Source organism: Nansenia antarctica (assembly GCF_963989245.1).
Source record: "Nansenia antarctica genome assembly, chromosome: 1".
Classification (NCBI taxonomy): domain Eukaryota; kingdom Metazoa; phylum Chordata; class Actinopteri; order Argentiniformes; family Microstomatidae; genus Nansenia; species Nansenia antarctica.
Window position 1 is genome coordinate 21,118,435 of NC_137674.1, and position 24,716 is coordinate 21,143,150.

Here is a 24,716-nt window from a genome sequence, read left to right on the forward strand (position 1 = left end):
GTGGGGCTGAGAGCACGGGAGGCGAAGGCGATCGGTCTCTCCACCCCCCCTTGCAGCTGGGACAATACCGCACCAATGGCTGTGGCAGAGGCGTCGCACGTGACAAGAGTGGGGCTGGCCAGGTCGAAATGCGCCAGGACCGGTGGCGAGGTGAGTTGGGCCTTCAGGAGGCGTACGGCGTCTGAGCAGGCAGACGTCCAGAGCCAGGGCTCGTCATGCTTCAACAGCTTCCGCAGTGGTGTGGTTGTGGCCGAGTACTGTGGCAGGAAACGGAGGTAGTACGCCGTCATGCCTAGAAAGGAGGCCACCTGAGCGGTTGTGGTGGGCTCCGGGACATGATGGATGGCCTCGGTGTTCGGGTGCAGCGGGTACGTGCCATCAGCTGAGAGGCGGAACCCCACAAAGTCAATGGCTGGGGCGGCGAATACACACTTCTCACCATTGAGTGTGAGGTGATGCTTGGCCAATGCACTGAACACACTGTGGAGACGCTCGTCGTGGCTCTCGACGGTGGCCCCGTGAACCACGATGTCATCAAGATAGATGGCCACACCTGGGATCCCAGCGAAGATGGAGGCCATGATCTTTTGGAAGCAGCTGGGGGCGGAGCTTAAACCGAAAGCCATGCGTTTGTAGCGGAAAACCCCTCTGTGAGTGATGAACGCTGTGAGGTTGCGGCTCTCGGGGTGTAGTGGCACTTGGAGGTAACCCTGACGGAGGTCCAGTTTAGAGAACACGCTGGACCCGTAGAACTGGGCGGTGAGCTCCTCTATCGTTGGCAGGGGGTATTTGTCAGGGATGATGGCCTTGTTTACCGCTCTCAGATCCACGCAGATGCGCAGCCCCCCAGACTTCTTCTTCGCCACCACCAGGTTGGAGATCCAAGGCGATGCATTTACCTGCTCAATGATGTCGCTATCGAGCATGCTCTGTAGTTGAGAGGAGATGTCATCGCGGAGAGCCAGGGGGGAGCGGCGGAGGGGCTGTATAACAGGCATCACTGTAGGATCTAACAGAGGCTGGTGGGCAAAAGTGTCGAGCCAGCCTACACCGCTGAACAGCGCAGGCCACTGTTGCTGCCAGGGGATGGAAACGGTGTGAATCTCTGAGCCAGCTGTGTCTTGCAGGGTGAAACCGAGGGCGTTGAACAGGTCGAGGCCTAACAGGTTGGTCCCGTGGCGTGCAACGTTGAACCTGAAAACCGGCAGTGTCCTCTCCCCGTACTTCACAGGCAGCTGAAAAGAGCCCACAATGTCAATCTCAGAGTTGGCATAGCCACGCAGGGTGGTGGAGGGCAACCCCAGGGGCACATGGGAGAAGAACTGTGTATAGGTCGTCAAGTTCACAAGGGACACTGTGGCTCCAGTGTCTAGGAGGAGCGGCAGAGTGACATCACCAACCATCAACGAGCATGTTTTGAATGGCGCTCGTCCTGAGCTGACATTATGGATGACTGTGGTAGGTGACTGGGAAGCTCTAGCTGGGGCAGACCTGCAGACCTTGTGAAAGTGGTTTAGTCTCCCGCAGTTGGAGCAGGTTTTACCACGGGCTGGGCATGTCTGAGCTCTTGAATTGTGTGCAGAAGAGCCGCAATTCCCACACGGCTGGTGTGGCTGGTCGCGTGACCGAGAGGCCAGTAAAATGCTCTCCCCGCCGCTGGCTGCACTCACGTGGAGGAGGGGCACCTGTAGGCTGTGCGCGCCCTCTGCCGGTGAGCTGGGAGAGGCTGAAGAACTAACTGCACATTCCAATGCTGTTTCGACCAGGGCCGCTATGTTCAGAGCTGCTGATAATGTAAGTTCATCATTTTCCAGTAACAGTTTTTCCCTAATCTTGTCACAGTTTGTGTGTAAGATGAGTTGGTCTCTTATCATTTCGTTCTGTAATGCCCCGAACTTGCATGAGCTCGCCAGACCCCGCAGATCAGCCACATACTGTGTCACTGTCTCACCTGTACGTTGGTGTCTTCGTTTGAATATGACGCGGCGGAGAAGAGCGCTTTGTGGAGGGGCGAAGTGTTGCTTCAGTAGTTCCACAGCGTCTGTGTATCTCGCCGCGGTGCCGAGAGTTCCGAACACGCGCTGACCCTCTGCTCCTAGGCAGTGCCGCAACAGCGCACATTTCCTCTTGTCAGATACGTCCTCTAAGCCGGCAGCTAGGATATATGTCTCGAACGAGGAAATCCAGCGGTTCCACGGAATCGGTGGTTCTGCCGGGACTGCTAGGAAAGGAGAGGGTGGGGATAGAGAACAATCAGCCATCCTCGTCGCCAATGTTATGTTCAATAACAGAGTCGAACTCAGAGCTTCTAGTCGGAGCTGGCAACTCCATTTAATCAAACACGAGTGTCCCACATAACGTAATACGGCACTGTCGTAAAGCCCAAACTGTCGTAAACTACAGACGTAACACCGGGTACTTTGCTCTCCCGTCATGTCCACGCCCCTTTTTGGGTGATAGAAGTGTAGAAGTTTGACTGGCGGTCAATGGAAATTTCTGGTCTTTTCTACTTTAATCCGATAAAATAAGAAAACCGTAGTGCTTTTTAGATATAAGAAGCCCAAATCCGATGGCCAGTTAGGCAAACTATTATATAGTGTCGTTGCCGATCAAGTGATTTGATCTTCATATACAGTAAGTCCCATTGTCTGATGACGACTTTCAAGCATGGCTATATACAGTGTATTGAGGGAGTGGGATTTGGAAAGTAGCTTGCGTTGTTTGTGCAGAACAGTATACAAAGCTCCAAATCCAACAAAACAAGGTTATGTGATATATTCTGTAACCATATTGTCCTTTTAAATTGTATTAATGGTCACTGTTATTGGATATTATGATCATAGGTGTCCGAGTCCAACAATCAACGAGTACTACTTGAACTTCCTGTACTGTATCATATCTGAACTATATTATTGCATACTGTGTGATATTGCTTTTCATCTCAATGACTACGTTTACATGCACACCATATTCCTGTATTAATCGGAATATGCTCAAAAGTTGAAATCAAAAGTTCTGATTCATATTGGCAAGTATATTTCTTTATAAATGATCACAATTTAATTGAAACTCCTACATTAAATTAATATTCAACAACACAGCATAAAGTATGACTAACAATTTGTGTACAACATTTGTAACAGTGCTATAACAAATACTGAGAATATGGGTAAAATGATGTGATGTTTTTCCTAAAAAGATTCTCAAAAGACTTATTGGTATTTTGCAGAACACGTGATCCAAATCCTCATCAGGCCACTTCCTGTTGGCTTTGTGAAGTCCCTGGGGGATGAGATTGAGAACAGGGATGTAGCTACCATTGACAAGATAGTACATGTGTGTGCTGCCGTGGTCAACACGTCAGGTAGCATTGTGTTCAATAAAATCAGACAGGGGGATGTGTAGCCAGTTCAGTCCTGCTCTCTGTTCTGCTTGAACTCATGAACAATCTGCTTACAACTTACAGTAATGTGTATAGTGCTTAGGTCACATTTACTGTAAATCACATCATAGTCACTATTTGCTCCCTCATCTCATCCCTCATCCAAAATCGACCTTACTGCACTGCTCTCCACCCTGCACTGACTGTGGACTCCACCTCTCCTGTGAATGGAAATAAACAATTTGTGATGAATTGTTGTCGTGAACCTCATTCCTAACAGCAAATGCTACATAAAACTGATATGAACTATAAAAGCATTTCCATATGACTGCAATGCAGTGTTTTGAATGCTGTATGTTCTACCAGAAGTTCCTGCTATATATATATGAAGATGTTATAATCGTAGCTAGCTAGTCACATTGGACAGACTACCAAAACAGCGAAATAAAGTATCTTTCCTTTCTTAATTCTTTTTATTGATTTTTTTAGACATGGACATAGACAATACACATTACTGATTGGGGTGATCGGGTGAGCTGGTTCAGCTTAGACATGAATATCATGAATAACAGCATGTAGGCAACAGTATATATATATATATATATATCTAAACAGTAACAAAATTGTAGAAAATGGAGGGCCAAAACGCGACTCCATCAGCTCTTACACAGCTCAATATCCCCATAGGTGTTTCCCACCCACAGTCCATCATTGATGACAAGAAATAGTACTTAATGGTAATGTCCCTGAGAGAAAAGTAATAAATTATAAACACAAATAAACACAAACCAACAACATAACCCCAAACAAACAATAAAATAAAATCAAAATCATAATAGGACAGTAAGGGTAAGGAGGGGGGGGGGTGGAGGGGTGTAAATAAAGTATCTTAAAATTAACGACAGCAAAAGTGATAGATGTCAGAAATACATTACCTGGAGATTCAATACGGTAGTACCGGCTGTGGCTGTGGACACTCAAAAGGCAAAAATTTCAAACGGCGAAGTACAGATCTTACAGTTTTTATAGTCTCTTCCAGCTCCTCCCCCCGTGCCAAAAACTCACGTTGGAAAGAAATCCAATGCAAATTAGCACCGGATGTCGAAATCCAATGCAAATTAGCACCGTGGCAACACTCGAATGAAATACACTCAGGACCAAATGTAATACGCTGCGCTCAAATGTAATACACATGCGCTCATGTTGAAATGTAATACAATGCACACTCGAATGAAATGCACTCATGACCAAATGTAATGCGCTGCGCTCAAATGTAATACACATTGATTTAATTTTGGCACAAATATGCCGTATTTTTGCATTGTATTTAGTGTTACACGTGTATTGCATTCCGATGTGTGTATTGCATTCCGATGTGTGTATTGCATTTGAATGTGGCACGATCCGCCCTCCATATTGCTTAAGCAAGCCCACCAAATAATAAGTAGGCCAATGTTGAAGAACAATAATGAGTTGCTTAAGCAAGCCCACCTAATAAGAATAAGTATGAGCAATAACTATAGTTGGACATGCTGAAGCAACTCCACTATAATAATAAGTATGACCAATAACAATGTTATTGGCCCACTAATTATAACACAACAGTTTGTATGTTTTCCAATAGGCAGGTGCATTTATGCTTTATGACCGCTGGATAGGGCCAGAGATACATTTTACATGATGTAACTACCCCAGGGAGTTCCTGTCTTTTCATAGTTTTTCTAGCGCATGTAAAGTAAACTTTCACCCTATTTAATTTTTCCTTAGCCAACATGCAATGAGTAATTTGTCAAGGAGCTACATTTGTTGTTTCCATGTAGACTACACGTGCTGCAAATGTAACCAGGCTTACCCGGAAGAACCATCTCTTCAGGTTATACCTTAACTGCTCCTCCTGAGACATCTACTATCCCCTAGCACTGTGTCTCCTTGTTACGTCCTCCCTCAGATGTAAGACTAGGGAGGAGGGAGGACTGCAACATAGCCTGTGTACAAGCACTGGTGAAGCAACTGACTGCGTGTGGTGCTCAAACACTCTCAGACCGACAACAAGGTAACCTTAAAGAAAAGGATTTATTTGCCACTAAATAATAATAATAGTGAAAAAACATGGACATCCATGGACATCCAAATATACATGAAACAGGGGGGGGGGGGGGGGGATAATACAAAAACTAAGCCGGGGAAAATAAACAGAGGGTAGGAAGGGAGGGAGAAGGCTGCGAACGGTGTCACAATAAAACCACAGCCCTATGCTTCCCTACACCTCTAATCTAGCATGTCTACCTAGGTACAGAACTGCTAACTAATCTACCCGGAACCTAAATCTAACTGCTACAAAGGATGAGTGACATCCGCTCGTTCTTACCTAGTGTGTTTAGACAAACAGTTACCTACATGATGTGATGTAAACCCCAGGGTATCTTACCTAGCCCTCTCCCAGGATAAGGCAACCGGGGACCATAGGTAACCAAACAAACACTAGACAGACAAATGTAGCAACCAACTAATATACTAACAAAACAGAATGAAACAGAATTACTCAAAATAGCATGACACAAATGACACAAACATAACCTCACCCCTCTTCCCTCTAACCTACACAAGTAACAAACAGCCACATATATAGGGAACAGGTAGACAGGTGATTGGTTGACAGGACAGGAACACAGGTGGACTTGATGATGGATGATTAACAGGGAGACAATCAAGGGATCACGAACATCTGGGAGAGAGAGAGAGACACAGACACAAACACAAAGCAAAAACAGACAGGGACGTAACACTCCTGAGACACCTGCTTCCCCCTATACTGTGACCCCTAAGATTTCTACTTCCCCCCTTGTACTGTTTCTCCAGTGTCTATTAAAAAATAATAATATTTCTTTCTTCTTCTATCATGACGACTGCCAATGGCCCCTGGCCTGAGCTAGATTACTCTTCTTGCTACAACTGTGAATTGATGATTCACTTGCTTAGTCAAATGTAAGTCGCTTAGGAATAAGGCGTCTGCTAAATGCCAAAAATGAGTATGTTAATTATAATAATACTATTAACAATAATAATAATTATTATTAATATGCTAAATAATCGAATATTATAAATAACTTTAATTTTGGTCGAAGTAACAGTATCTCTGTTTTATCCTCATTCAGCTTTAAAATTGGTCATTAATTAACTCAAACAGGCAGTCAGGGAGCAAAGGCTATCTGGGTTTGTTGACTCAACAGAAACTTATAGTTTAATCTGCGTAGCTGTAGAAATTAACATTATGTTGACTAAGGATGTTACATAATGGAAGCATATATACCAGGAAAATAGCAAGGCACCAAGACAGCTCCCTTGGGCTGCACCGAAAGGTATGTCATGTTTTACAGACACATAATCATCTAGACTAACATAACATTCTCTCCCAGTCATGTACGGTAGGTTTGAAACCAGTTTTCAGGTCAGTTTCAGTTCAGAGTTCAGATTGCGTAATAAAACGTTGGGATTTCGGGGTCTGTTTTTGGGTGTGTTACCAAACCTATTGTTAACCTAACCTAGCTGTATTAGCAATGCCCACCCTTATAGAGGTGACTTTGCATTTTGAAATGCAAATTTTTCACATTTCAAAGCCGACTGAGTGTGTTGAAGGGGGTTGGATTTGATAGTCTATCAATGGTGGAGAACAAAACCCTAGAGTGTCCACTCTTCTCTGTAATCATTTTAGAGAAGTGGGTCCTCTCACTTCAAATAGTTGTATTATAAGTAGCATTTTTTTAAAATTTTAGAATGGTATGGTGAACCTTAAGCCTGGTACACACATAACGATTTTCTAAATCTTAACAGATTTTTTATCTGAGAGCGACTCCACACATGAAGATAAAAAATCATGGATTGAACAGTTTTGATCGATCACCGTTCAGTCTCGTCCCCCAAGCCAGAAATCTCATGTGTTCAGGGTAGTAGTATCCTGACGGACCTGTACGAGGCAGCCATGTGCGACAGGGCAAATAAAGTGCTGAAGAATGAAAAGAAGGAGACGCATCAGTCAGCTCGCTTCTTCATTGGCTACATTCCATTCCACGTCACAGTTAAAATTTCAGGTTTCTGAAATTACAATTTTGTCTGGAGCCTTTGCTTGTCACTGTACATTGGGTAGAAATGTTGCTAATCCAAATGGAAGACCACAACCATATTGTCATTGTATTTCTTGGCAACAGATTCATTTTATTATAAATTACCATGATCAGTGTCACATACACTGTCACTCTATTTCTCAGTTTAGTATACTGCTTACTTTATTCTATGCTCCATTTGCATCTTATGTAGTATTATGCTCGTTCAAAACCTACCTGTTCTCCCATGCATACAACCTTCCCTACCCCTAACCATCTCCCCTAACCCTGCCACCCCCCTCTCCTCCTGGACATTGCTGGGTTAATTGTTCCCTGTGCCTGCACTGTATCTATGCATCTACAACATATTATCAGCAAGTTATACTATGCTTTTTTTCTATGCTTTTTTAGTTGAGTGGTTCTTGAAATTGTGTAATATACATAACAATTACAGTAAAAAGAAGAAAAGTAGGCTTGTAAAAAAGTAGTTCTTCAAGGCCTCTTTTGCTCAGGCCTTCTTGAGACATCCTTTATCTATCCTCTATCTCTCTGGTCTGTTTGCATTTGTTACTGAACGGCAGTAGACCCCTATGACCTTTATGTGCTCCTCCCTCACAACTCTAACTGCAGGCACAGAAAAATACTTATTACAACAGCTCTAGTGGATTGACTCTAGTGTTCCAAAGCACTCATGGACTGTGGAAAGGATAGAGGCTCCGGTGCAACAACAAAAACAACAATGGAACATCTGACCAGTGACAGCAAACCAACCAACAGGAAGGTGGTGGCAGTAGTAGGGGGTGGTTTGGTAAGATGGAAAACCAATAACTTTGCTATTCTTATCCATATAGTAGTTATCCAAGTAGATTGATTTAGCTTGCTGTGCTGAACCCATAAAGGCACTAACTTATATTACTACAAAATACTGTACAACATATATTTCCTCTAGTGCTCTAGTATGGCACTGAGGGCTATTGCAATGTTGTAAACATGATTAAACATAACAAAGACCATAAAGGCATTAACTTATATTACTTTGGGGTGGCTGTGGCGCAGGAGGTAGATCCGCCATCTAATGATCGCAAGGTTGGCAGATAGGCGGTTCGAGCCCTGGCTGACCACATGTCGAAGTGTCCTTGGGCAAGACACTGAACCCCAAATTGCTCCCAGTGAGCGGGCCGGCAGCTTGCATTGTAGCTTGCCGCCATTGGTGTGTGAATGTGCGTGTGAATGGGTGAATGAGAGGCTGTTGTAAAGCGCTTTGGATAAAGGAGCTATATAAGAGCAGTCCATTTACCATTTACTACAAAATACTGTACAACATACATTTCCTCTAGTGCTCTAGTATGGCAGTAGAAGACTATTGCAACTGGTCCCATTGACTGATACTTTAGTTTATGGGGGGTGACTCTATAATGATAGCCAGAGATGTAGTGGTAAAAAAAAAACATGGGTAAACCCCGAACACCATGAATTGAATAGGTCTGTAAACTCTAATACAAACAACATCCACCTACTGTTGACACATCCAAATGGTACAACTCACTCAAGAGAGATCTATATGGATGTTGTTGGAAATTGCATGGAAATTGTGCTGCATGGAAATTGTGCTGCATAATTTCATGTTTCTTATTCCTTGTTGTTTTGTATTCCTAATCGAAACCAACAAGCTTGTAACATACTTCATTCAACCATGTAATAGGTTGGTGCGTTGAATGCCTGCTACTTTGCAAAAAGAGGTTTTGAAGTAGAGGTCTTTGAATCTCGAGAAGGTAAGAGGCATCATTATGCAACACAAAAAGTGTGTTTCCCTATTTCTAGCTACAAAGTAGCCTGCATCTCTGTTCTTAAGTACCCTATGCTCTTCTTATGTACTGTAACCCTAACTAACGTCCCATGCTCTGAGAGCTATCACATAAAAGACATAAAAAACAAAATATGTGTTGTAAAAAAAAACATGAACATGATAAAGATAATTCACATGTTGTTTATGTGTATTAGGCTAAATGTGAGTGTCAGAAGGTCTTATGGTTGAATTTCGTCTGTCCCTGATTCTGGCCAGATATCCGTCAAGCCAAAATAGTGAAGGGACGAAGCATCAACCTTGCTTTGTCCCACAGGGGCCGCCAGGCTCTGAAGCAGGTGGGGATGGAAGAGACGGTATGTTGACTTGTGTTATCTTCCATTCCTACCACATTAGGAAAATCACTTCCCTAAAGGACATGCACACATTTTTTACATTCTCCACTTCGGTAAATCTGTAAATGTGGTAAGAGCATGTTTTATGGAAATTGAAAGATCCATAGATCCATTCCTGTGAACTCAATAAATGTGTGGTACCATATCATGAATGTGCTTTTTTAAACATACTACATTGAAGTCAAACACATTGACTACAGCACCTTGTAGCACTCATGTTAAGATAATACATCCATTTTTAAAATCTGACCAGATGCTAAAAGGCTTTGGCTTTGTTCTCCAGATTGTCTCCAAGGGAATACCCATGCATGGCAGAATGGTACACTCTCTGAGTGGGAAACAATCTCCCATCCCTTATGGCAAGAAGGGCCAGGTAATTCTTCCGTGAATGCAGCAACCTACACACATCTCATTTGAACTTCTATTACATTAAGCTCATGCCACAAACAAGACAAGGTATGGCCATCATACTGTAGCACAGTCTCACAGTCTGAGATATACAGTACTTTTTCTTAAAGGGGTAACTACTCTCAATTTCAAAGACAGAAGTATGCAAGGACTGACCATGCATGAGATCAACATTATAGCTTGTTTATAAAGCTCTCACTGGCACAGCACCAGAATATCTGAAAGACCTTTTGCTAGCATATCAGCCCAATAGAGCTCTCAGGTCTTCTGACGCTGGTTTTCTCTTTGTACATGTACAAAAGAAGAGATTTGGTGAGGCTGAATTCTCATTTTATGCACCCAAATTGTAGAATGCACTGCCAGTGCATTAGGGATGCAACCTCAGCAAATATGTCCCATATTTTTTATATTGCCTTTAAATGACTAAATAATTAAATTATGATTATATAAAGATGGAGCACTTTGAGCTGCAACGTTTGCAGGAAAAGCGCTATAGAAATAAAAGTTATTATTATTATTATTATTAGAGTTTGAATCATTTCTATTTTGGGGCGTGGCTTAGCGATAGGTCCATTATTTTCTTGGAACCATTAGTTGAAGCAATATGGCAGAATGACAAGATGACCAGCATCTCCACAGCCACTACAACCCACACAATAAGTCTTTATGCAGTTGATGTCATCTTATTCCTCCAAAATCCAATCAAATCTCTTATGGAAGTAAAATAACTCATCACCTAATTTTCAAATAAATACACTATATTACCAGTCTATGGAAATGAAACTAATATCAGTTCTCAGACAAGAAACTTTCTCACTGGTAATATCACTTATTTAGGAGTTAACATATCCCAGAGACTATCACAACTATTCATTCTAAACTATACACCTCTGTTAAAAAGCATTGAAGATGATCTCACATGCTGGACAACACTCCCCTTAACACTAATCGGACGGATCAACACCATAAAAATGATAATTCATCCAAAAATCAACTACATTACACAGTTCTACTGGGAAAACAAAAAAATAAGAATAAAACTGACAACACTTCAAAAATCTAAATCTTTAGGAGGACTAGATGCACCAAACTTTCACCAATCCACTACATAGCTAATCAACTGACATACATCACCACGTGGCTCCACTCAGCTCCACACCACCAGCCATGGTTAGACATTGAGCAAACAATATGCAATGACCTATCAATCCAAGACCTACCCGTCCTTTCTAAATCCATCACAAAACACAGCTGCTTTAACTATCTCACCATTTTTCCAACACTCTACAAGTCTGATGGAAAGCAAATAGTATGATTAATATCACACTCACTCCATGCACATTAACCCCATGCAAAACCCAAATCTCCTAATCAACAATCAAACAATAACATGTTAAAAATGGAGGGATAAGGGCATCACGCACCTCCACCATCTCTTTACAAATAACTCACTATCAACCTTTGAACAACTACACAATAAAGTCAACATAGGCAAAGAACAATATGTGACAGAGTCTGATGAAAAAGTAGGGTACGTTTTTTCCAGGTTATGAAAGGGCAGATTGTAAGCTTTCAAATGATGTATCATACATCTGAAACAAGTTTAAGAAGTTATGCGTATTTAATGTTGATACCCCCCAAATCAACGAACAGAGAAATTCAGCCTCAAAGTTTTCCCAGACACTTTTCACAGGCAGGTAATGGGTGGGAACAATAGCTGGTTAACCCCACCCCCAACCACTCCCCCAGGACAACTGCTCCACCATTAGATTACCTGTCATTATCTACCTGTCATCTGTCAGTGGGCTTGTCAGCTAACCCTCAAGAAACAAACTTGCAGGGCTGACATGTTTAAATTGCTAAATAATAATATATGATAATAATTCAAGATTCATGATTTTTTATTGCCATGTGTGCCAAAAGTTTATTACATCCCATTATTAAGTACAAGAGAATAAAATTCGTATGGCTATAGTTTCAGTCGACATTGCAGCGACATTGCTTAAAAGACCCCTGTGACCTGACAGCAGTGGCTAATACTCTGCCATCCTGATGATATGATAGTGTGTAGCCTGCTGCTAACATAACCACAGTAGTGAATGTTCATTTATTAAAATATGAAAATAAAACAATAAGTAGGGGCTAGTATGACGTACACAATTAATCTGTCAGCAATATTTTGCCAAGCCATTTCCCTCGCCTCTTTAATTGCGGCAGTATTGCGGGTTTTTTGCGTCTTATTTTTCGTCTTCATAAAGATCCATAAGCAGAGCGCTGCGCTGTCATTTTCTTTCTTTTTTTTAATGTTTCTTTTTCAGATTTTATCCCTTTTTCACCCAATTTGGTATCCAATTGAACCCAACCTAGCATCCAATTATCCCCTGCCTATTGCGTAGGATCCGCCGCCCGACCCCGTAGCCGGCAGCCCCAGAGGAGATCGCCAGGCAGACTAGCTGACTGGCTCCTCGAGCCCGACACCGTTATTCCGGCACCCAGGGGGCGGTGTTGCGCGACGGATCCTTGTCCGGAAATAGTCATATACCGCCCTCGGGAGCGGCAGCTCAATATGCCGCTCCCTGTGTGCCCTGGCCATATCCGGGTCTGGCGAGACCGGGATTCGATCCCAGTCCCCGGTGGGCAGCTTGCACTAGTGGCTAGTGCTTAGACCGCTACGCCACCGCGGGGCACTCTGCGCTGTCATTTTCTAATCATAGTATCTTCTTTTCCACAATCGGCTGGTCTGGGCTGCTTATTACTCAAAGCCAGCATGTCCAAGCGAGAACAGAGTTATCATTGACGAGACAAACCGGAATTGGCATTCCAGTTGCCACATTTTTGTCTCTGCACAGTCGATGATGAAAGAGTGACAATGTCACTGACCTCAGATTTAGTGAATCAACAGGACCCCCATTTCAAGGAGACCCTGTTAATCATTAATATTATTTGCAACAGAACCCAGAGATCAAGCACTTTTTTCAGCACCTGAAAACATGACAGCACTAACTGGACTTTGCCTCAATTAAACTGTTTTTATGTTCATCTAAGAATATTTGACATAGAAACAAACACCTCCAGTATATCCTTATGTATGTGTGCTAGTTGGTAGAACAAAACCAAATATAATGTGTATGGTTGTTCTCTATCACAAACAAAATCATATTTTAGTCAAATGAGTGAAAATATACTGTACAATGGATCCTTATTGGCCTTAGTGGCACCCCTCTCCCATCAATTGAATCATTCTATCTCAAACGCACTAGCAAATAAAATGATCTCTGACCCCTCCCACCCTGCTCACCACCTGTTTCAACTGTTGCCCTCTGGACGGCGCTACCGAACCCTGGCCACCAAAACATCCCGTTTCAAAAACAGTTTTTTCCCCTCTGCTATAAGGACTCTCAACACCTGACTCACTGCACTAACACTGCCAGATGTACTGCACTTTATAGTTGTAAATATTGACTATGATTTTGTCTTGTGGTTATGTGTGTACATTGGTCATTGTGATAGTCATGTGTAATGTGTGTATGTTTGATGTATTTGACACTGCTCTATTGAGTTTTTTTCCATCTGTACCGACAAATTCCACCGACCTTGGTCATGTGGTCATTAAAGGATTCATTCATTCATTCATTCATTCATTCATTCATTGTGTCCAGTCTGAAAGTTAACTTATGAGGAGGACTTGAGCTGTAAGGGCACTCCACATAACAGTGAAGGTGATGCTCGTCTCAGGAAGACATGATGACTGGGGATAACATCCTGTTCTCTTCTCAGTACATCCTGTCTGTTGACCGAGCCAACCTCAACAAAGAGCTGCTAACAGGTAGAAACACCACCTCTATGTTATCATCTGGCCAGCCAGACAGTATTACTATGTTAGATGGTTTGTGTTCTAGTTCTCCCCATAGTGATCTGCAAGTTAACGCCCCCACCCTGGACTCCTTCAAATCAGCCCTCAAAACCCATCTGTTCACCAAGGCCTTTGGCCCCTAGTCACTGTTTCTGTTTTGTTTTGTTTGTTTTCTGTTTTGTCCTTGGGTTTTATGAAAGGCACTATATCAATCCAAGTTATTATTATTATTATTATTTAGTTAAGACACTGTATACGTATGCTTACCCATTCCTCTTCATTGGCCTCTATGGAACACATGTAACATGTATATAGTATATATATATATATATATATATATATAGATCTTGACACAGTTCATGGCATTAGGGGCGGTGGGAGGCTTTTTTGAGCTTAAAAGATTTGACCTATTATTTGACAAAGCACCATGGTTTAGAGATAAAAGGTGAGAGCGTGGTTCTGACTTTAATTAGACACTTCTGTTGTTTTCATCCTTTCTCTAGTACTTTGACTGCTTGTGGCACTTATTCTCATAGAAAGTCTTACTTGCGATGATTGTGATGTGTAGCTGTTTTATACTGGAGACAAAAGTACTGAAGCACATCTGCTTGGGGCGCCAGGGTGGCGTATATCAATAGGCGCATGGTTTGATTCCGGCCATCGACCTATCCTGTATATCCTCCCTCCTCTCTCGCTCTCGCCCATCCTTCCTGTCAATCTCTACTGACACTACTGTACTATCAGCAAACAGTGCAATGTTTAAATGAGTTACATGTTTGTTCAGATTTACTTATCATAAAGGTGTTTTTACATGTGGTAGTAATGTAATGTTGTGTTTACCATCAGCCAGTCTTTTTATTTTTTTTATGTTGTTTTTTATATATGTTTTTAGGGCATTTCTGCTTAATTGGGATAGAGGCAGTAGAGACTGACAGGAAGGATGGGTGAGAGAGAGGAGGATAGAGACAGTAGAGACTGACAGGAAGGATGGGTGAGAGAGAGGAGGATAGAGACAGTAGAGACTGACAGGAAGGATGGGTGAGAGAGAGGAGGATAGAGACAGTAGAGACTGACAGGAAGGATGGGTGAGAGAGAGAGAGGAGAATAGAGACAGTAGAGACAAACAGGAAGGATGGATGATAGAGAGAGAGGAGGATAGAGACAGTAGAGACTGACAAGAAGGATGGGTGAGAGAGAGGAGGATAGAGACAGTAGAGACTGTCGGGAAGGATGGGTGAGAGAGAGAGGAGGATAGAGACAGTAGAGACTGACAGGAAGGATGGGTGAGAGAGAGAGAGGAGGATAGAGACAGTAGAGACTGACAGGAAGGATGGGTGAGAGAGGAGGATAGAGACAGAGAGACTGTCAGGAAGGATGGGTGAGAGAGAGAGAGGAGGATAGAGACAGTAGAGACTGACAGGAAGGATGGGTGAGAGAGAGAGAGGAGAATAGAGACAGTAGAGACAGACAGGAAGGATGGGTGAGAGAGAGAGAGGAGGATAGAGACAGTAGAGATTGACAGGAAGGATGGGTGAGAGAGAGAGAGAGAGGAGGATAGAGACAGTAGAGACTGACAGGATGGATGGGAGAGAGAGGAGGATAGAGACAGTAGAGACTGACAGGAAGGATGGGTGAGAGAGAGAGAGAGAGAGAGAGGAGGATAGAGACAGTAGAGACTGACAGGAAGGATGGGTGAGAGAGAGAGGAGGATAGAGACAGTAGAGACTGACAGGAAGGATGGGTGAGAGAGAGGAGGATAGAGACAGTAGAGACTGACAGGAAGGATGGGAGAGAGAGGAGGATAGAGACAGTAGAGACTGACAGGAAGGATGGGAGAGAGGAGGATAGAGACAGTAGAGATTGACAAGAAGGATGGGAGAGAGAGAGAGGAGGATAGAGACAGTAGAGATTGACAGGAAGGATGGGAAAGAGAGGAGGGATGACATGCAAGATATGTTGAGGTTTGGAAACAATATGATATATTTGTAATATCATGTACAATTGGTTAATGATCTGGCATTGTTATATCATGATATGAGATCGTTTTGTAATGCTTTGTTCTGTAACTGAAGCTGCTGAGAAGTATCCCAACACCAAGCTGAACTTTGCCCACAAGCTACTAGACTGGAGCACTGAGACAGGAGCAATGACTTTTGCAGGGTAAATAGTTACTGAACAGTTACTAGAATCTACAACAACTGAATTATGAACTTGTACCGAATGCTAAAATGCATTAAAAGTCTTATTTTATTGGATTATAAACATGATTGATGCTTATCTAAACATGTGAAACAATTTCATTAAGACTAATTTGTCTCATTAATGTATATATATATATCTATATATATATACATTACTGTCTTCATTATATCATTTGATTTAGTTCATAATGGGATCCTAGGGTGTATGCTGGTATGTTAGCATCACTGGTGTGTGTTCTGGTTCTGGTTTGGGGTATCTTAGGCCTAACGGGGCTCGGGAAGAGGTCCAGGCAGATCTGATAGTGGGGTGTGACGGGGCCTTCTCTGCTATCCGGAAACAGTTCCTCCGCCGCAGCCGTTTCAACTACAGCCAGACGTACATCCCCCACGGGTACCTGGAGCTCACCATGCCCCCCGTCAATGGAGAGGTGAGTCCTCTAACACCTGGCACAGGGGGGGTCTTATGGGGGTCTAGTTAGGTGGCATGTCTTATGGTTTTCTCTGTTTGGTCGATGCAAAGTTTGTTGTTCACATCATGTTTTTCACACTGAAGTCATGCCCTGGTTTCTGCATCTTTACTCTGTCCCAGTTCGCCATGGCACCCAACTATCTGCACATCTGGCCACGAAATACATTCATGATGATTGCTTTGCCTAACTTGGTGAGTGATAATAATAATAATAATAACTTTTTATGTGTATTGCGCTTTTCCTGCAAACGTTGATAAATCATTATATAATCATCATTTAATTATTTTGTCATATAAAGGCAATATTAAAAGATGGGTTTTTAGTCTTGACTTGAGCATATTTGCTGAGGTTGCATCCCTCATGTAAACTGGCAGTGCATTCCACAATCTGGGTGCATAAAATGAGAATGCAGCCTCACCAAGTCTCTTCTTTTGTACATGTGGTACACATCATCATGATGTCATGATATCAAGTTTGTTTATCCCTTGTCTGCTAAATGTATCTATCCTAGGTGCTAAGTTAAACAGAGTGGATGAATCATGTCGGAGAGTTGCATTTGTATAACAGAAGTTGGCCATTCTGAGATTCATGTTTCTCACCTACATGAGAACACTGTGTGAAATTTTAACCCTTCTCTACAAACTATAATCTTGGACTGGAGATAGATATTCACTGTACCTAAAATAAACTCTTCAGCTACTAAAAACTTCCGATCCAGACCTGCTTATGTTTAAGCTCATGAAGCTATAACGCATTAGCCAACCTTTATGTATAATGCAGGGAGTTAGTGATGGTCTTTTAATCTCAGCTCTTCCGAGTCCCACTGGCGATGCTGTTAATGCCACAATACAATTTCTGCCTGGCTGAGTCTGAAGAACACCAGCTCTTTGTAGTGTTGCCAGATTAGAGCATCTGCATTAACACTTTCCCTCACCACACAGGCGCAGGGTACAGCCCTGCTGCAGGGCTAACACCAATGTTACTACTACAAACCTACAGGCCCAATGCTACTACTACAAACCTGAAGGCCCAATGCTACTACTACAAAACTACAGGTCCAATGTTACTACTACAAACCTACAGGCCCAATGCTACAAACCTGAAGGCCCAATGCTACTACTACAAACCTACAGGCCCAATGCTACTACTACAAACCTACAGGCCCAATGCTACAAACCTGAAGGCCCAATGCTACTACTACAAACCTACAGGTCCAATGCTACAAACCTACAGGCCCAATGCTACTACTACAAACCTACAGGTCCAATGCTACTACTACAAACCTGAAGGCCCAATGCTACTACAACAAACCTACAGGCCCAATGCTACTACTACAAACCTGAAGGCCCAATGCTACAAACCTGAAGGCCCAATGTTACTACTACAAACCTACAGGTCCAATGTTACTACTACAAACCTACAGGCCCAATGTTACTACTACAAACCTACAGGCCCAATGTTACTACTACAAACCTACAGGCCCAATGCTACTACTACAAACCTACAGAGCCCATTGGGAAAGCTTCCTTATGTTGATAGATAGCTGGAACTGACAGGGCAGAAGATGACACCACCACCACCTCTCTCCTCTAAGTGGATCGGCCATTTGTTATTTTGTCCAGTGCTGATAACGTGACCATGGTGGACGTTGTCCCATATCAACAGACTAGAAAATATTTAAAAGTATTCTTATAAAATAGTATCTGTTACATTCATGACGTGTACCAGGGGAGGCTGGTGGAGGACTGACTCATTGTAATGCATGAAATGGAATGAGGAATGTGTTTTATACCATTCCATGCATTACAATGAGCCTGTCCTCTGATTTCTCCCTCCACAGCCTCCCCTGTGTATACTGCACATGTGTATTCTATAGAGTAGGTTTTGTTTTTTTAAACTATTCACATATATATATGTTTTGGGATACATTGAGAAATAAAAGAAAGCGTTGTTTGTGTATGAGATCACTGTGTTCACTGTGTGTGTGTATGAGATCACTGTGTTCACTGTGTGTGTCTTCCTGTTGTGTGTTCACTGTGTGTGTCTTCCTGTTGTGTGTTCACTGTGTGTGTCTTCCTGTTGGTCCTCAGGATAGGACGTTCACCTGCACCCTCTTCATGCCCTTTGATGAGTTTGAGAAGGTCACCACTGAAGACCAGCTCATCCTGTTCTTCCAGAAGTACTTTCCTGACACCATCCCACTAATAGGAGTGTGAGTAGCACTTACCTCCCTCCCTCCCTCCCTTCCTCCCTCTCTCTGTGCTTCCTCCCTCCCTCCTCCAGCGTCATGGCAGCTCAAACCAGATCCAGAGCTGTCGCCTGTGAAGTGTGAAATTAGAGACCAAAGATACATGACTTGGAGCAAAATCTGTTTTTATCTGTTTTTTATTTGAGGCAAACAGTCCAGACAAGGACATATGAGAGAGACAGAGGGGACAGGTGTAGAAATGGTTAAGGTTCATTTAGTTATATTCAGAGTGGACTGAATTTGAAATGCAGAGGAGGAAATTACTGAATTGCTGTTGACTTTTTGGCACCACACTGCATATACATATTTAATGTCATCTAATGCAAGCCCTAAACTTTCTCCTTTCAAGAAAAACGTGTTTTTGAAAAGTAGTACAGCACACAGCATGTCTTTCCCCTTCACAGTGATGCTTTGAAGAGGGATTATTTCCACCTGCCCGCCCAGGCCATGGTGTCCGTGAAGTGCTCCCCGTATCACCTTGGTAACAAGTGTGTCCTGATGGGGGATGCAGCCCACGCTGTTGTGCCATTCTATGGACAGGGAATGAACGCAGTAAGTAAGATGGTGAGATGGAGAGAGGGAGGGAGGGAGGAAGGGAGGGAGGGAGGGAGGGAGGCAGGGAGATATCATTATCTATCCCTATTTTGTAGGGCTTTGAAGACTGTCTCGTCTTCAACGAAATAATGGACCAGCTGAACGAGGACTTCAGTGAGTATGTTTCTACAGGAAATGATTGACTGCAGAAGAAATGTCCAGAGGAGGAAATGGTGCCAGAGCACCAGAGCATAAACAAGTACTTCAACCTGCTCAAACTAGTTTAGGTGTTTAGGCTTCCACCGATAAGCACCTTCCACCTGTGCCCTTTCAGGCGCTGTTCTGTCCGAGTACACCAGAGTCCGCGTGCCAGACGACCACGCCATCGCAGACCTGGCCATGTACAACTACGTTGAAGTAATGGTGGACCGTTTCTTTATTTGACTATTAGTACTTGTTGTAACATCCTTGCCCAGTTTGTACTGTACAATACAGCAGTGTTATGTCATCCTATATATGTCATCATATACATCCAGATATAAGTGATACTGCTATTGTACCATCGCAAACTCCATTGAGATAACTCAGTACTGTATTTTGTACACATCGGGTTTCTCCATAATCTATGAAAGAACAAATATGGGCATTGGGCAGGACATCATCTGTATAATGTAATAGGTTCTTAATTTAGTCTGTCCAAGAGATCATCAGGGGTCTATCTGCAATCCCTGTTTTGTCAATTATCATCAACTTATTATCACCCACAATAACGGTCATTTCTGTTTTTATTGGTCTCTGTCTATCAAAGAGAGACTTGCACAGAAGTGTGTAGGTTTGGTGATTTTTAATCAACATTGCGTCATATTTGAAGCTCAAACACAAGTAGTTGGTCAAACATGTGACACTCACATGGAACACTCCAGCAAGGCTCCAGAACACCTGCTTAAACAAGCTTCATCCAGCCCTCCCTCTGTATGCATAGAGGAAAGAGGCACATCTTGCTTTCTGAAACTCAATTAATATACACAACGAGGTAGTGTTGTCCAAATGATCACAATGTCATTTGGTATTTACATTAATAAACATAAAAATAAAATGTGTGCTGTAATTCTATGTCCATTTCAGGTGATACAAATACATTGGTAAATTTGGCGCACAGATGGCCGAATTTGCTAACAGTTGTTGAACAAAATATTGTTTTTAGATGCGGTCACACGTCAATTCCAGATGGTTCCTTTTCCGAAAATATGTTGACAACTTCCTCCACACCATCATGCCAAACACAATAATTCCCTTATACACAATGGTAAGTCCCCCTTAAAATGTTAAAAAGTACTGGATCATTTGTTTTACATGGTTGAATGTGTTCCATTAATCACTCTAAAAGGTTTTATGTGTGTGTGTGTTTCTGTATTTGTCTCCATTTTCCACCATTCACTTGCCCTAGGTGACATTTACTAGGACGAGATACCATGAGGCAATAAAACGCTGGCACTGGCAAGACAAAGTAAGAGAGAATAGTTCTCCTGGATGTAGCCATGTCTGCAGCATTTGTGTGTATTTGTGTGTATGTCTGTGTCAACAGCAAGTATAAAAAGTTATTCTTAATGAAGGTCTTATTTCAACCACAAAGAAACTTCCCTCAGTGATCCTCACCCTGTCAAGCTAAAACATATATAGACATAGCCATATATATATATATATATATATATAAAACATATATAGACATAGCCATTATTTGAGGTTGATATAGTAGAGACCATTATGGCCAGCAGTGCTTTAAGTAGACTGATCTACCCTGACCTTTCCTGATGGGGCCTCAAGGCTTCCTTGAATTACTCAAACACAAAGCAGCAAGTGTGGGAGGTACCAGACAGACAGACATTGAGACATTACCAGCTGAGATGTGATCAGGTGCAGCGCAGTAGCGCCATGGCACTTTGAAGAGGATGAAAGGCATAAATGAAGGAAAAGCATTGGGAGATGGAAATGTAACTTAATTCCATTTGTTCCCTTCAGGTGATCAATCACAGCCTGTTGTTCTGTGCCACAGCGTCTGTTTTGGGGGGCTCTTACCTGCTCATCAAACACCCGCCCAACATGCCCAACATCCCCACTGAGCAGCTGTGGACCCGATTACAGGCCCTCAAGACCTTCTGAGGTTCTGTGTGTCAGCAGAGCTACAAACAGCACAACTCAAGTTGACTTACTGTTAAGCCCCTTTCACACATACGAGCCTTCCCAGTATATTCCATGCAATCTCCAGGGTGGGCTTAAGTGTGAACGTGACTGACCAGGGAAATTCGACCAGGCAATTACCCGGGTCAGGACAATGTATAATTCCATGGAAATTACCAGGTCGCGGTAAGTGTGAATAGAAGCCTGAAGATTCCCTGGTCAGTCTCCTTTCACAGCTGTCCTGCATCGCGCAGTCAGCAGGGCAGAGCGCACAAGAACTGCTCCAGACTCTGAATATCGCTACTGCTAAATATAATTCCACAACTGGACACTACTTAATTCCCAATCATAGTGGAGGTATGATACATGGCAGATATATGTATATATGGTATATGGCAGTCTCACCAGCTCCACGGTTCTTTGGTGGAAAGGCATTTTTAATGAACTCAGTCAAAACCCGAAAATCTGCGCTCACTACCTTTTCCAGTTGAACATAAACCAAACTATTTAAATGCTGCTATTGTTTGCGAAGTTACAAGATCCTTACATCCTGCCATTTTTTTTCAAAGGATGCAAAGTTCTAATGTAGCCTACTGGAGATGTTGTAGTTGATCCCAAAGTCTGTTCAAACCCAGGCAACGAGACCAGCAGGAAAACACAACTAGATCTTCTATCATTCAAACTGGATAGTACTTTGTTTCCAATCATAGTTAGCTAGATTACCTAGGTTACTTATCAAATGTACATTTTGTGATATAGACGCAGTGAGCACACACACCATCTCCTCTTAGCTGTCCTGCATCGCCCAGTCAACAGGGAGAGAGCGCAGAGCGCATAGCAATATGTCTAATTGAGTTAACTCATATTATGATTACCATCACCAAGTTCTCCCATACTGTGCTTTTGGACTAGTATAATAGGTTTATATCAACGGTAATCAAGTACTTTAGTTGGCGAGCGAACTTGGTGATGGTAAGCACGGGTAATACGAGTTGACTTGCTGGAAGGAGACAGGCACGTGAGCCATATACCATATATCTGCCATATATCGGAGGTATGATATGGCAGATATATATATATATATGGTATATGGCAGTCTCAAGCACCTGTCTCGTTCCAGTTCTGCATCCAGTTCGATGCATGATTCAAGTAGATTGCGCAACCTGGCAATGCCGACATGTGTGAAAGGGGCCAACATGGTAATTGTCGGCCATTTCGTTCAAGTGTGAACGGTTGAAAATGCCGGTCGACACAGCTTGGGATTCCATGGAAATGACAGGGAACTATGTGTGAAACGGGCTTAATACTGCTAATAGCAGACAGTGCTGTGACAGCCCATTTGTTATTAATTACAGTTTCAAAACTTTGATTCAGATGAAGCGAAGGCCTGCGGGTTAGATTTATGTTGATCAAATGTCCAACTTGCACCAGTTATGATGATTAAACCATAATCATGTCATATGATTTGCGAAATCTTGTTCCATTTCATGTCCGGTTGTTTCTCTTTAGGTGTGTTGATATGAATGTTCTTATCCTCCTTGCCAGTGTGATCACCCAACCCCTCAGCTCAGTCCCCCTTCTCTCCACATCAGAAGCCAGTGCCAGTGTGATCACCCAACCACTCAGCTCAGTCCCCCTTCTCTCCAGATCACCCAACCACTAAGCCCAGTCCCCCTGCTCTCCAGATCACCCAACCACTAAGCTCAGTCCCCCTTCTCTCCAGACCATAAGGTACAGGTGGAAGTTGGGGGGGTTAATGTAATAATAATAATAATAATAATACATTAGAGTAATACATTACACTTATATATATATGTGTTACGGTACATGTGGGAATGCGGTACATGTGGGAAAACTAGGGTTAGGGTTAGGTGCTACGGTGCTAGGGTTAAGGTTAGGGTTAGGTTTGGGGGTAGGGGTAGGGTTAGGGTTAGGATTACGGTTAGGGTTAGACATGCCAGCATGTACCAAGTCGACGTAGCACCTAACCCTAACCCTAGTTTTCCCACATGTACCGTATTCCCACATGTACCGTAACATATATATATATAGCGCTTTTCTAGACACTCAAAGACGCTTTACAAACTGAAAAGATTGAGTAGTAATAATAAAAAGAAACAAAAATAAAAGAAAGTATAGGGGCCTAATTAAGGTAGTGCTGGGGACACATGGGAAGGGGAGGGGGAGAGGGTTAACTGGTGAAGGCGAGCTTGAAGAGGTGGGTTTTGAGGGTCTGTTTAAATGTTGGCAGGGTGTTGGCCTGTCTGATGTGGTTGGGGAGGGCGTTCCAAAGGGACGGGGCTGCGGCTGAAAAGGCCCTATCACTCCAGGTCCGGAGCTTGGTCCTGGTGGTCTTGATGGTGGTTTGGTCGTCAAACCTGAGGCAACGGGAGGGGGTGTGGAGGGGGACGAGGTCGGCAAGGTAGGAGGGACAATGTATCAAAGTCCATTGCCACCAAGGGGTCTCTGAGGGTTAGGTCATCACTGTTACTCTGTGGCATCATTCTACTCTGACACACAGCCATTCAGTTGCTGATTACATTTTTTTTTATCGGCTACAGAAATCTATTCATCAACCCTATTCATCCGTTCCACCTTGCCTCAAATCAGCCACAATAATCCCACTCCCCAAAACCCCAACCATAAATAACCTCAATGACTACAGACCTATTGCCCTAACACCAGTGGTCGCAAAGTGCTTCGAGAAACTCATATCTCACCACATCAAAGACCGCCTCCCCCCAGGCTTTGATCCTCACCAATTCGCTTACAGAGCAAACAGGTCTACTGACGATGCCATCTCTACAGCCCTCCACACTGCTCTGAGCCACCTAGAACACCCGGAGTCCTCGGTGAGGATGCTCTTTGTTGATTACAGTGCAGCTTTTAATACCATCATCCCCGATATCCTCGTGGACAAGCTAGCTGCCCTGGACTTCCCCCCCGCCACCTGTGCCTGGATCAAAGACTTCCTTTCCAACCGCCCACAGACAGTCAAGATGGGTCCACAGAACTCCTCCACCCTCATGCTCAGCACCGGCTCTCCACAGGGCTGTGTTCTGAGCCCTCTCCTGTACTCCATCTACACCCATGACTGTACCCCCACCCACCCCACCAATGCAATAATAAAATTTGCGGATGAC

At 43.2% G+C, this 24,716-nt stretch overlaps 1 protein-coding gene across 1 annotated transcript; it reads left to right on the plus strand.

Annotated features, from left to right (window-relative positions):
* Positions 1-6,638: 6,638 nt before the first annotated feature.
* Positions 6,639-23,252, plus strand: kmo (kynurenine 3-monooxygenase). Its single transcript, XM_080550442.1, has 16 exons — positions 6,639-6,741; positions 8,113-8,290; positions 9,185-9,254; positions 9,545-9,642; positions 9,965-10,054; positions 13,867-13,915; positions 16,015-16,102; positions 16,406-16,571; positions 16,733-16,804; positions 18,704-18,825; positions 19,266-19,413; positions 19,512-19,569; positions 19,730-19,812; positions 20,600-20,701; positions 20,843-20,902; positions 21,415-23,252. The coding sequence occupies exons 2-16, from the start codon at positions 8,174-8,176 to the stop codon at positions 21,553-21,555; spliced, it is 1,464 nt and encodes a 487-aa protein (XP_080406568.1). The 5' UTR covers positions 6,639-6,741; positions 8,113-8,173; the 3' UTR covers positions 21,556-23,252.
* The last annotated feature ends 1,464 nt before the right edge of the window (positions 23,253-24,716 follow it).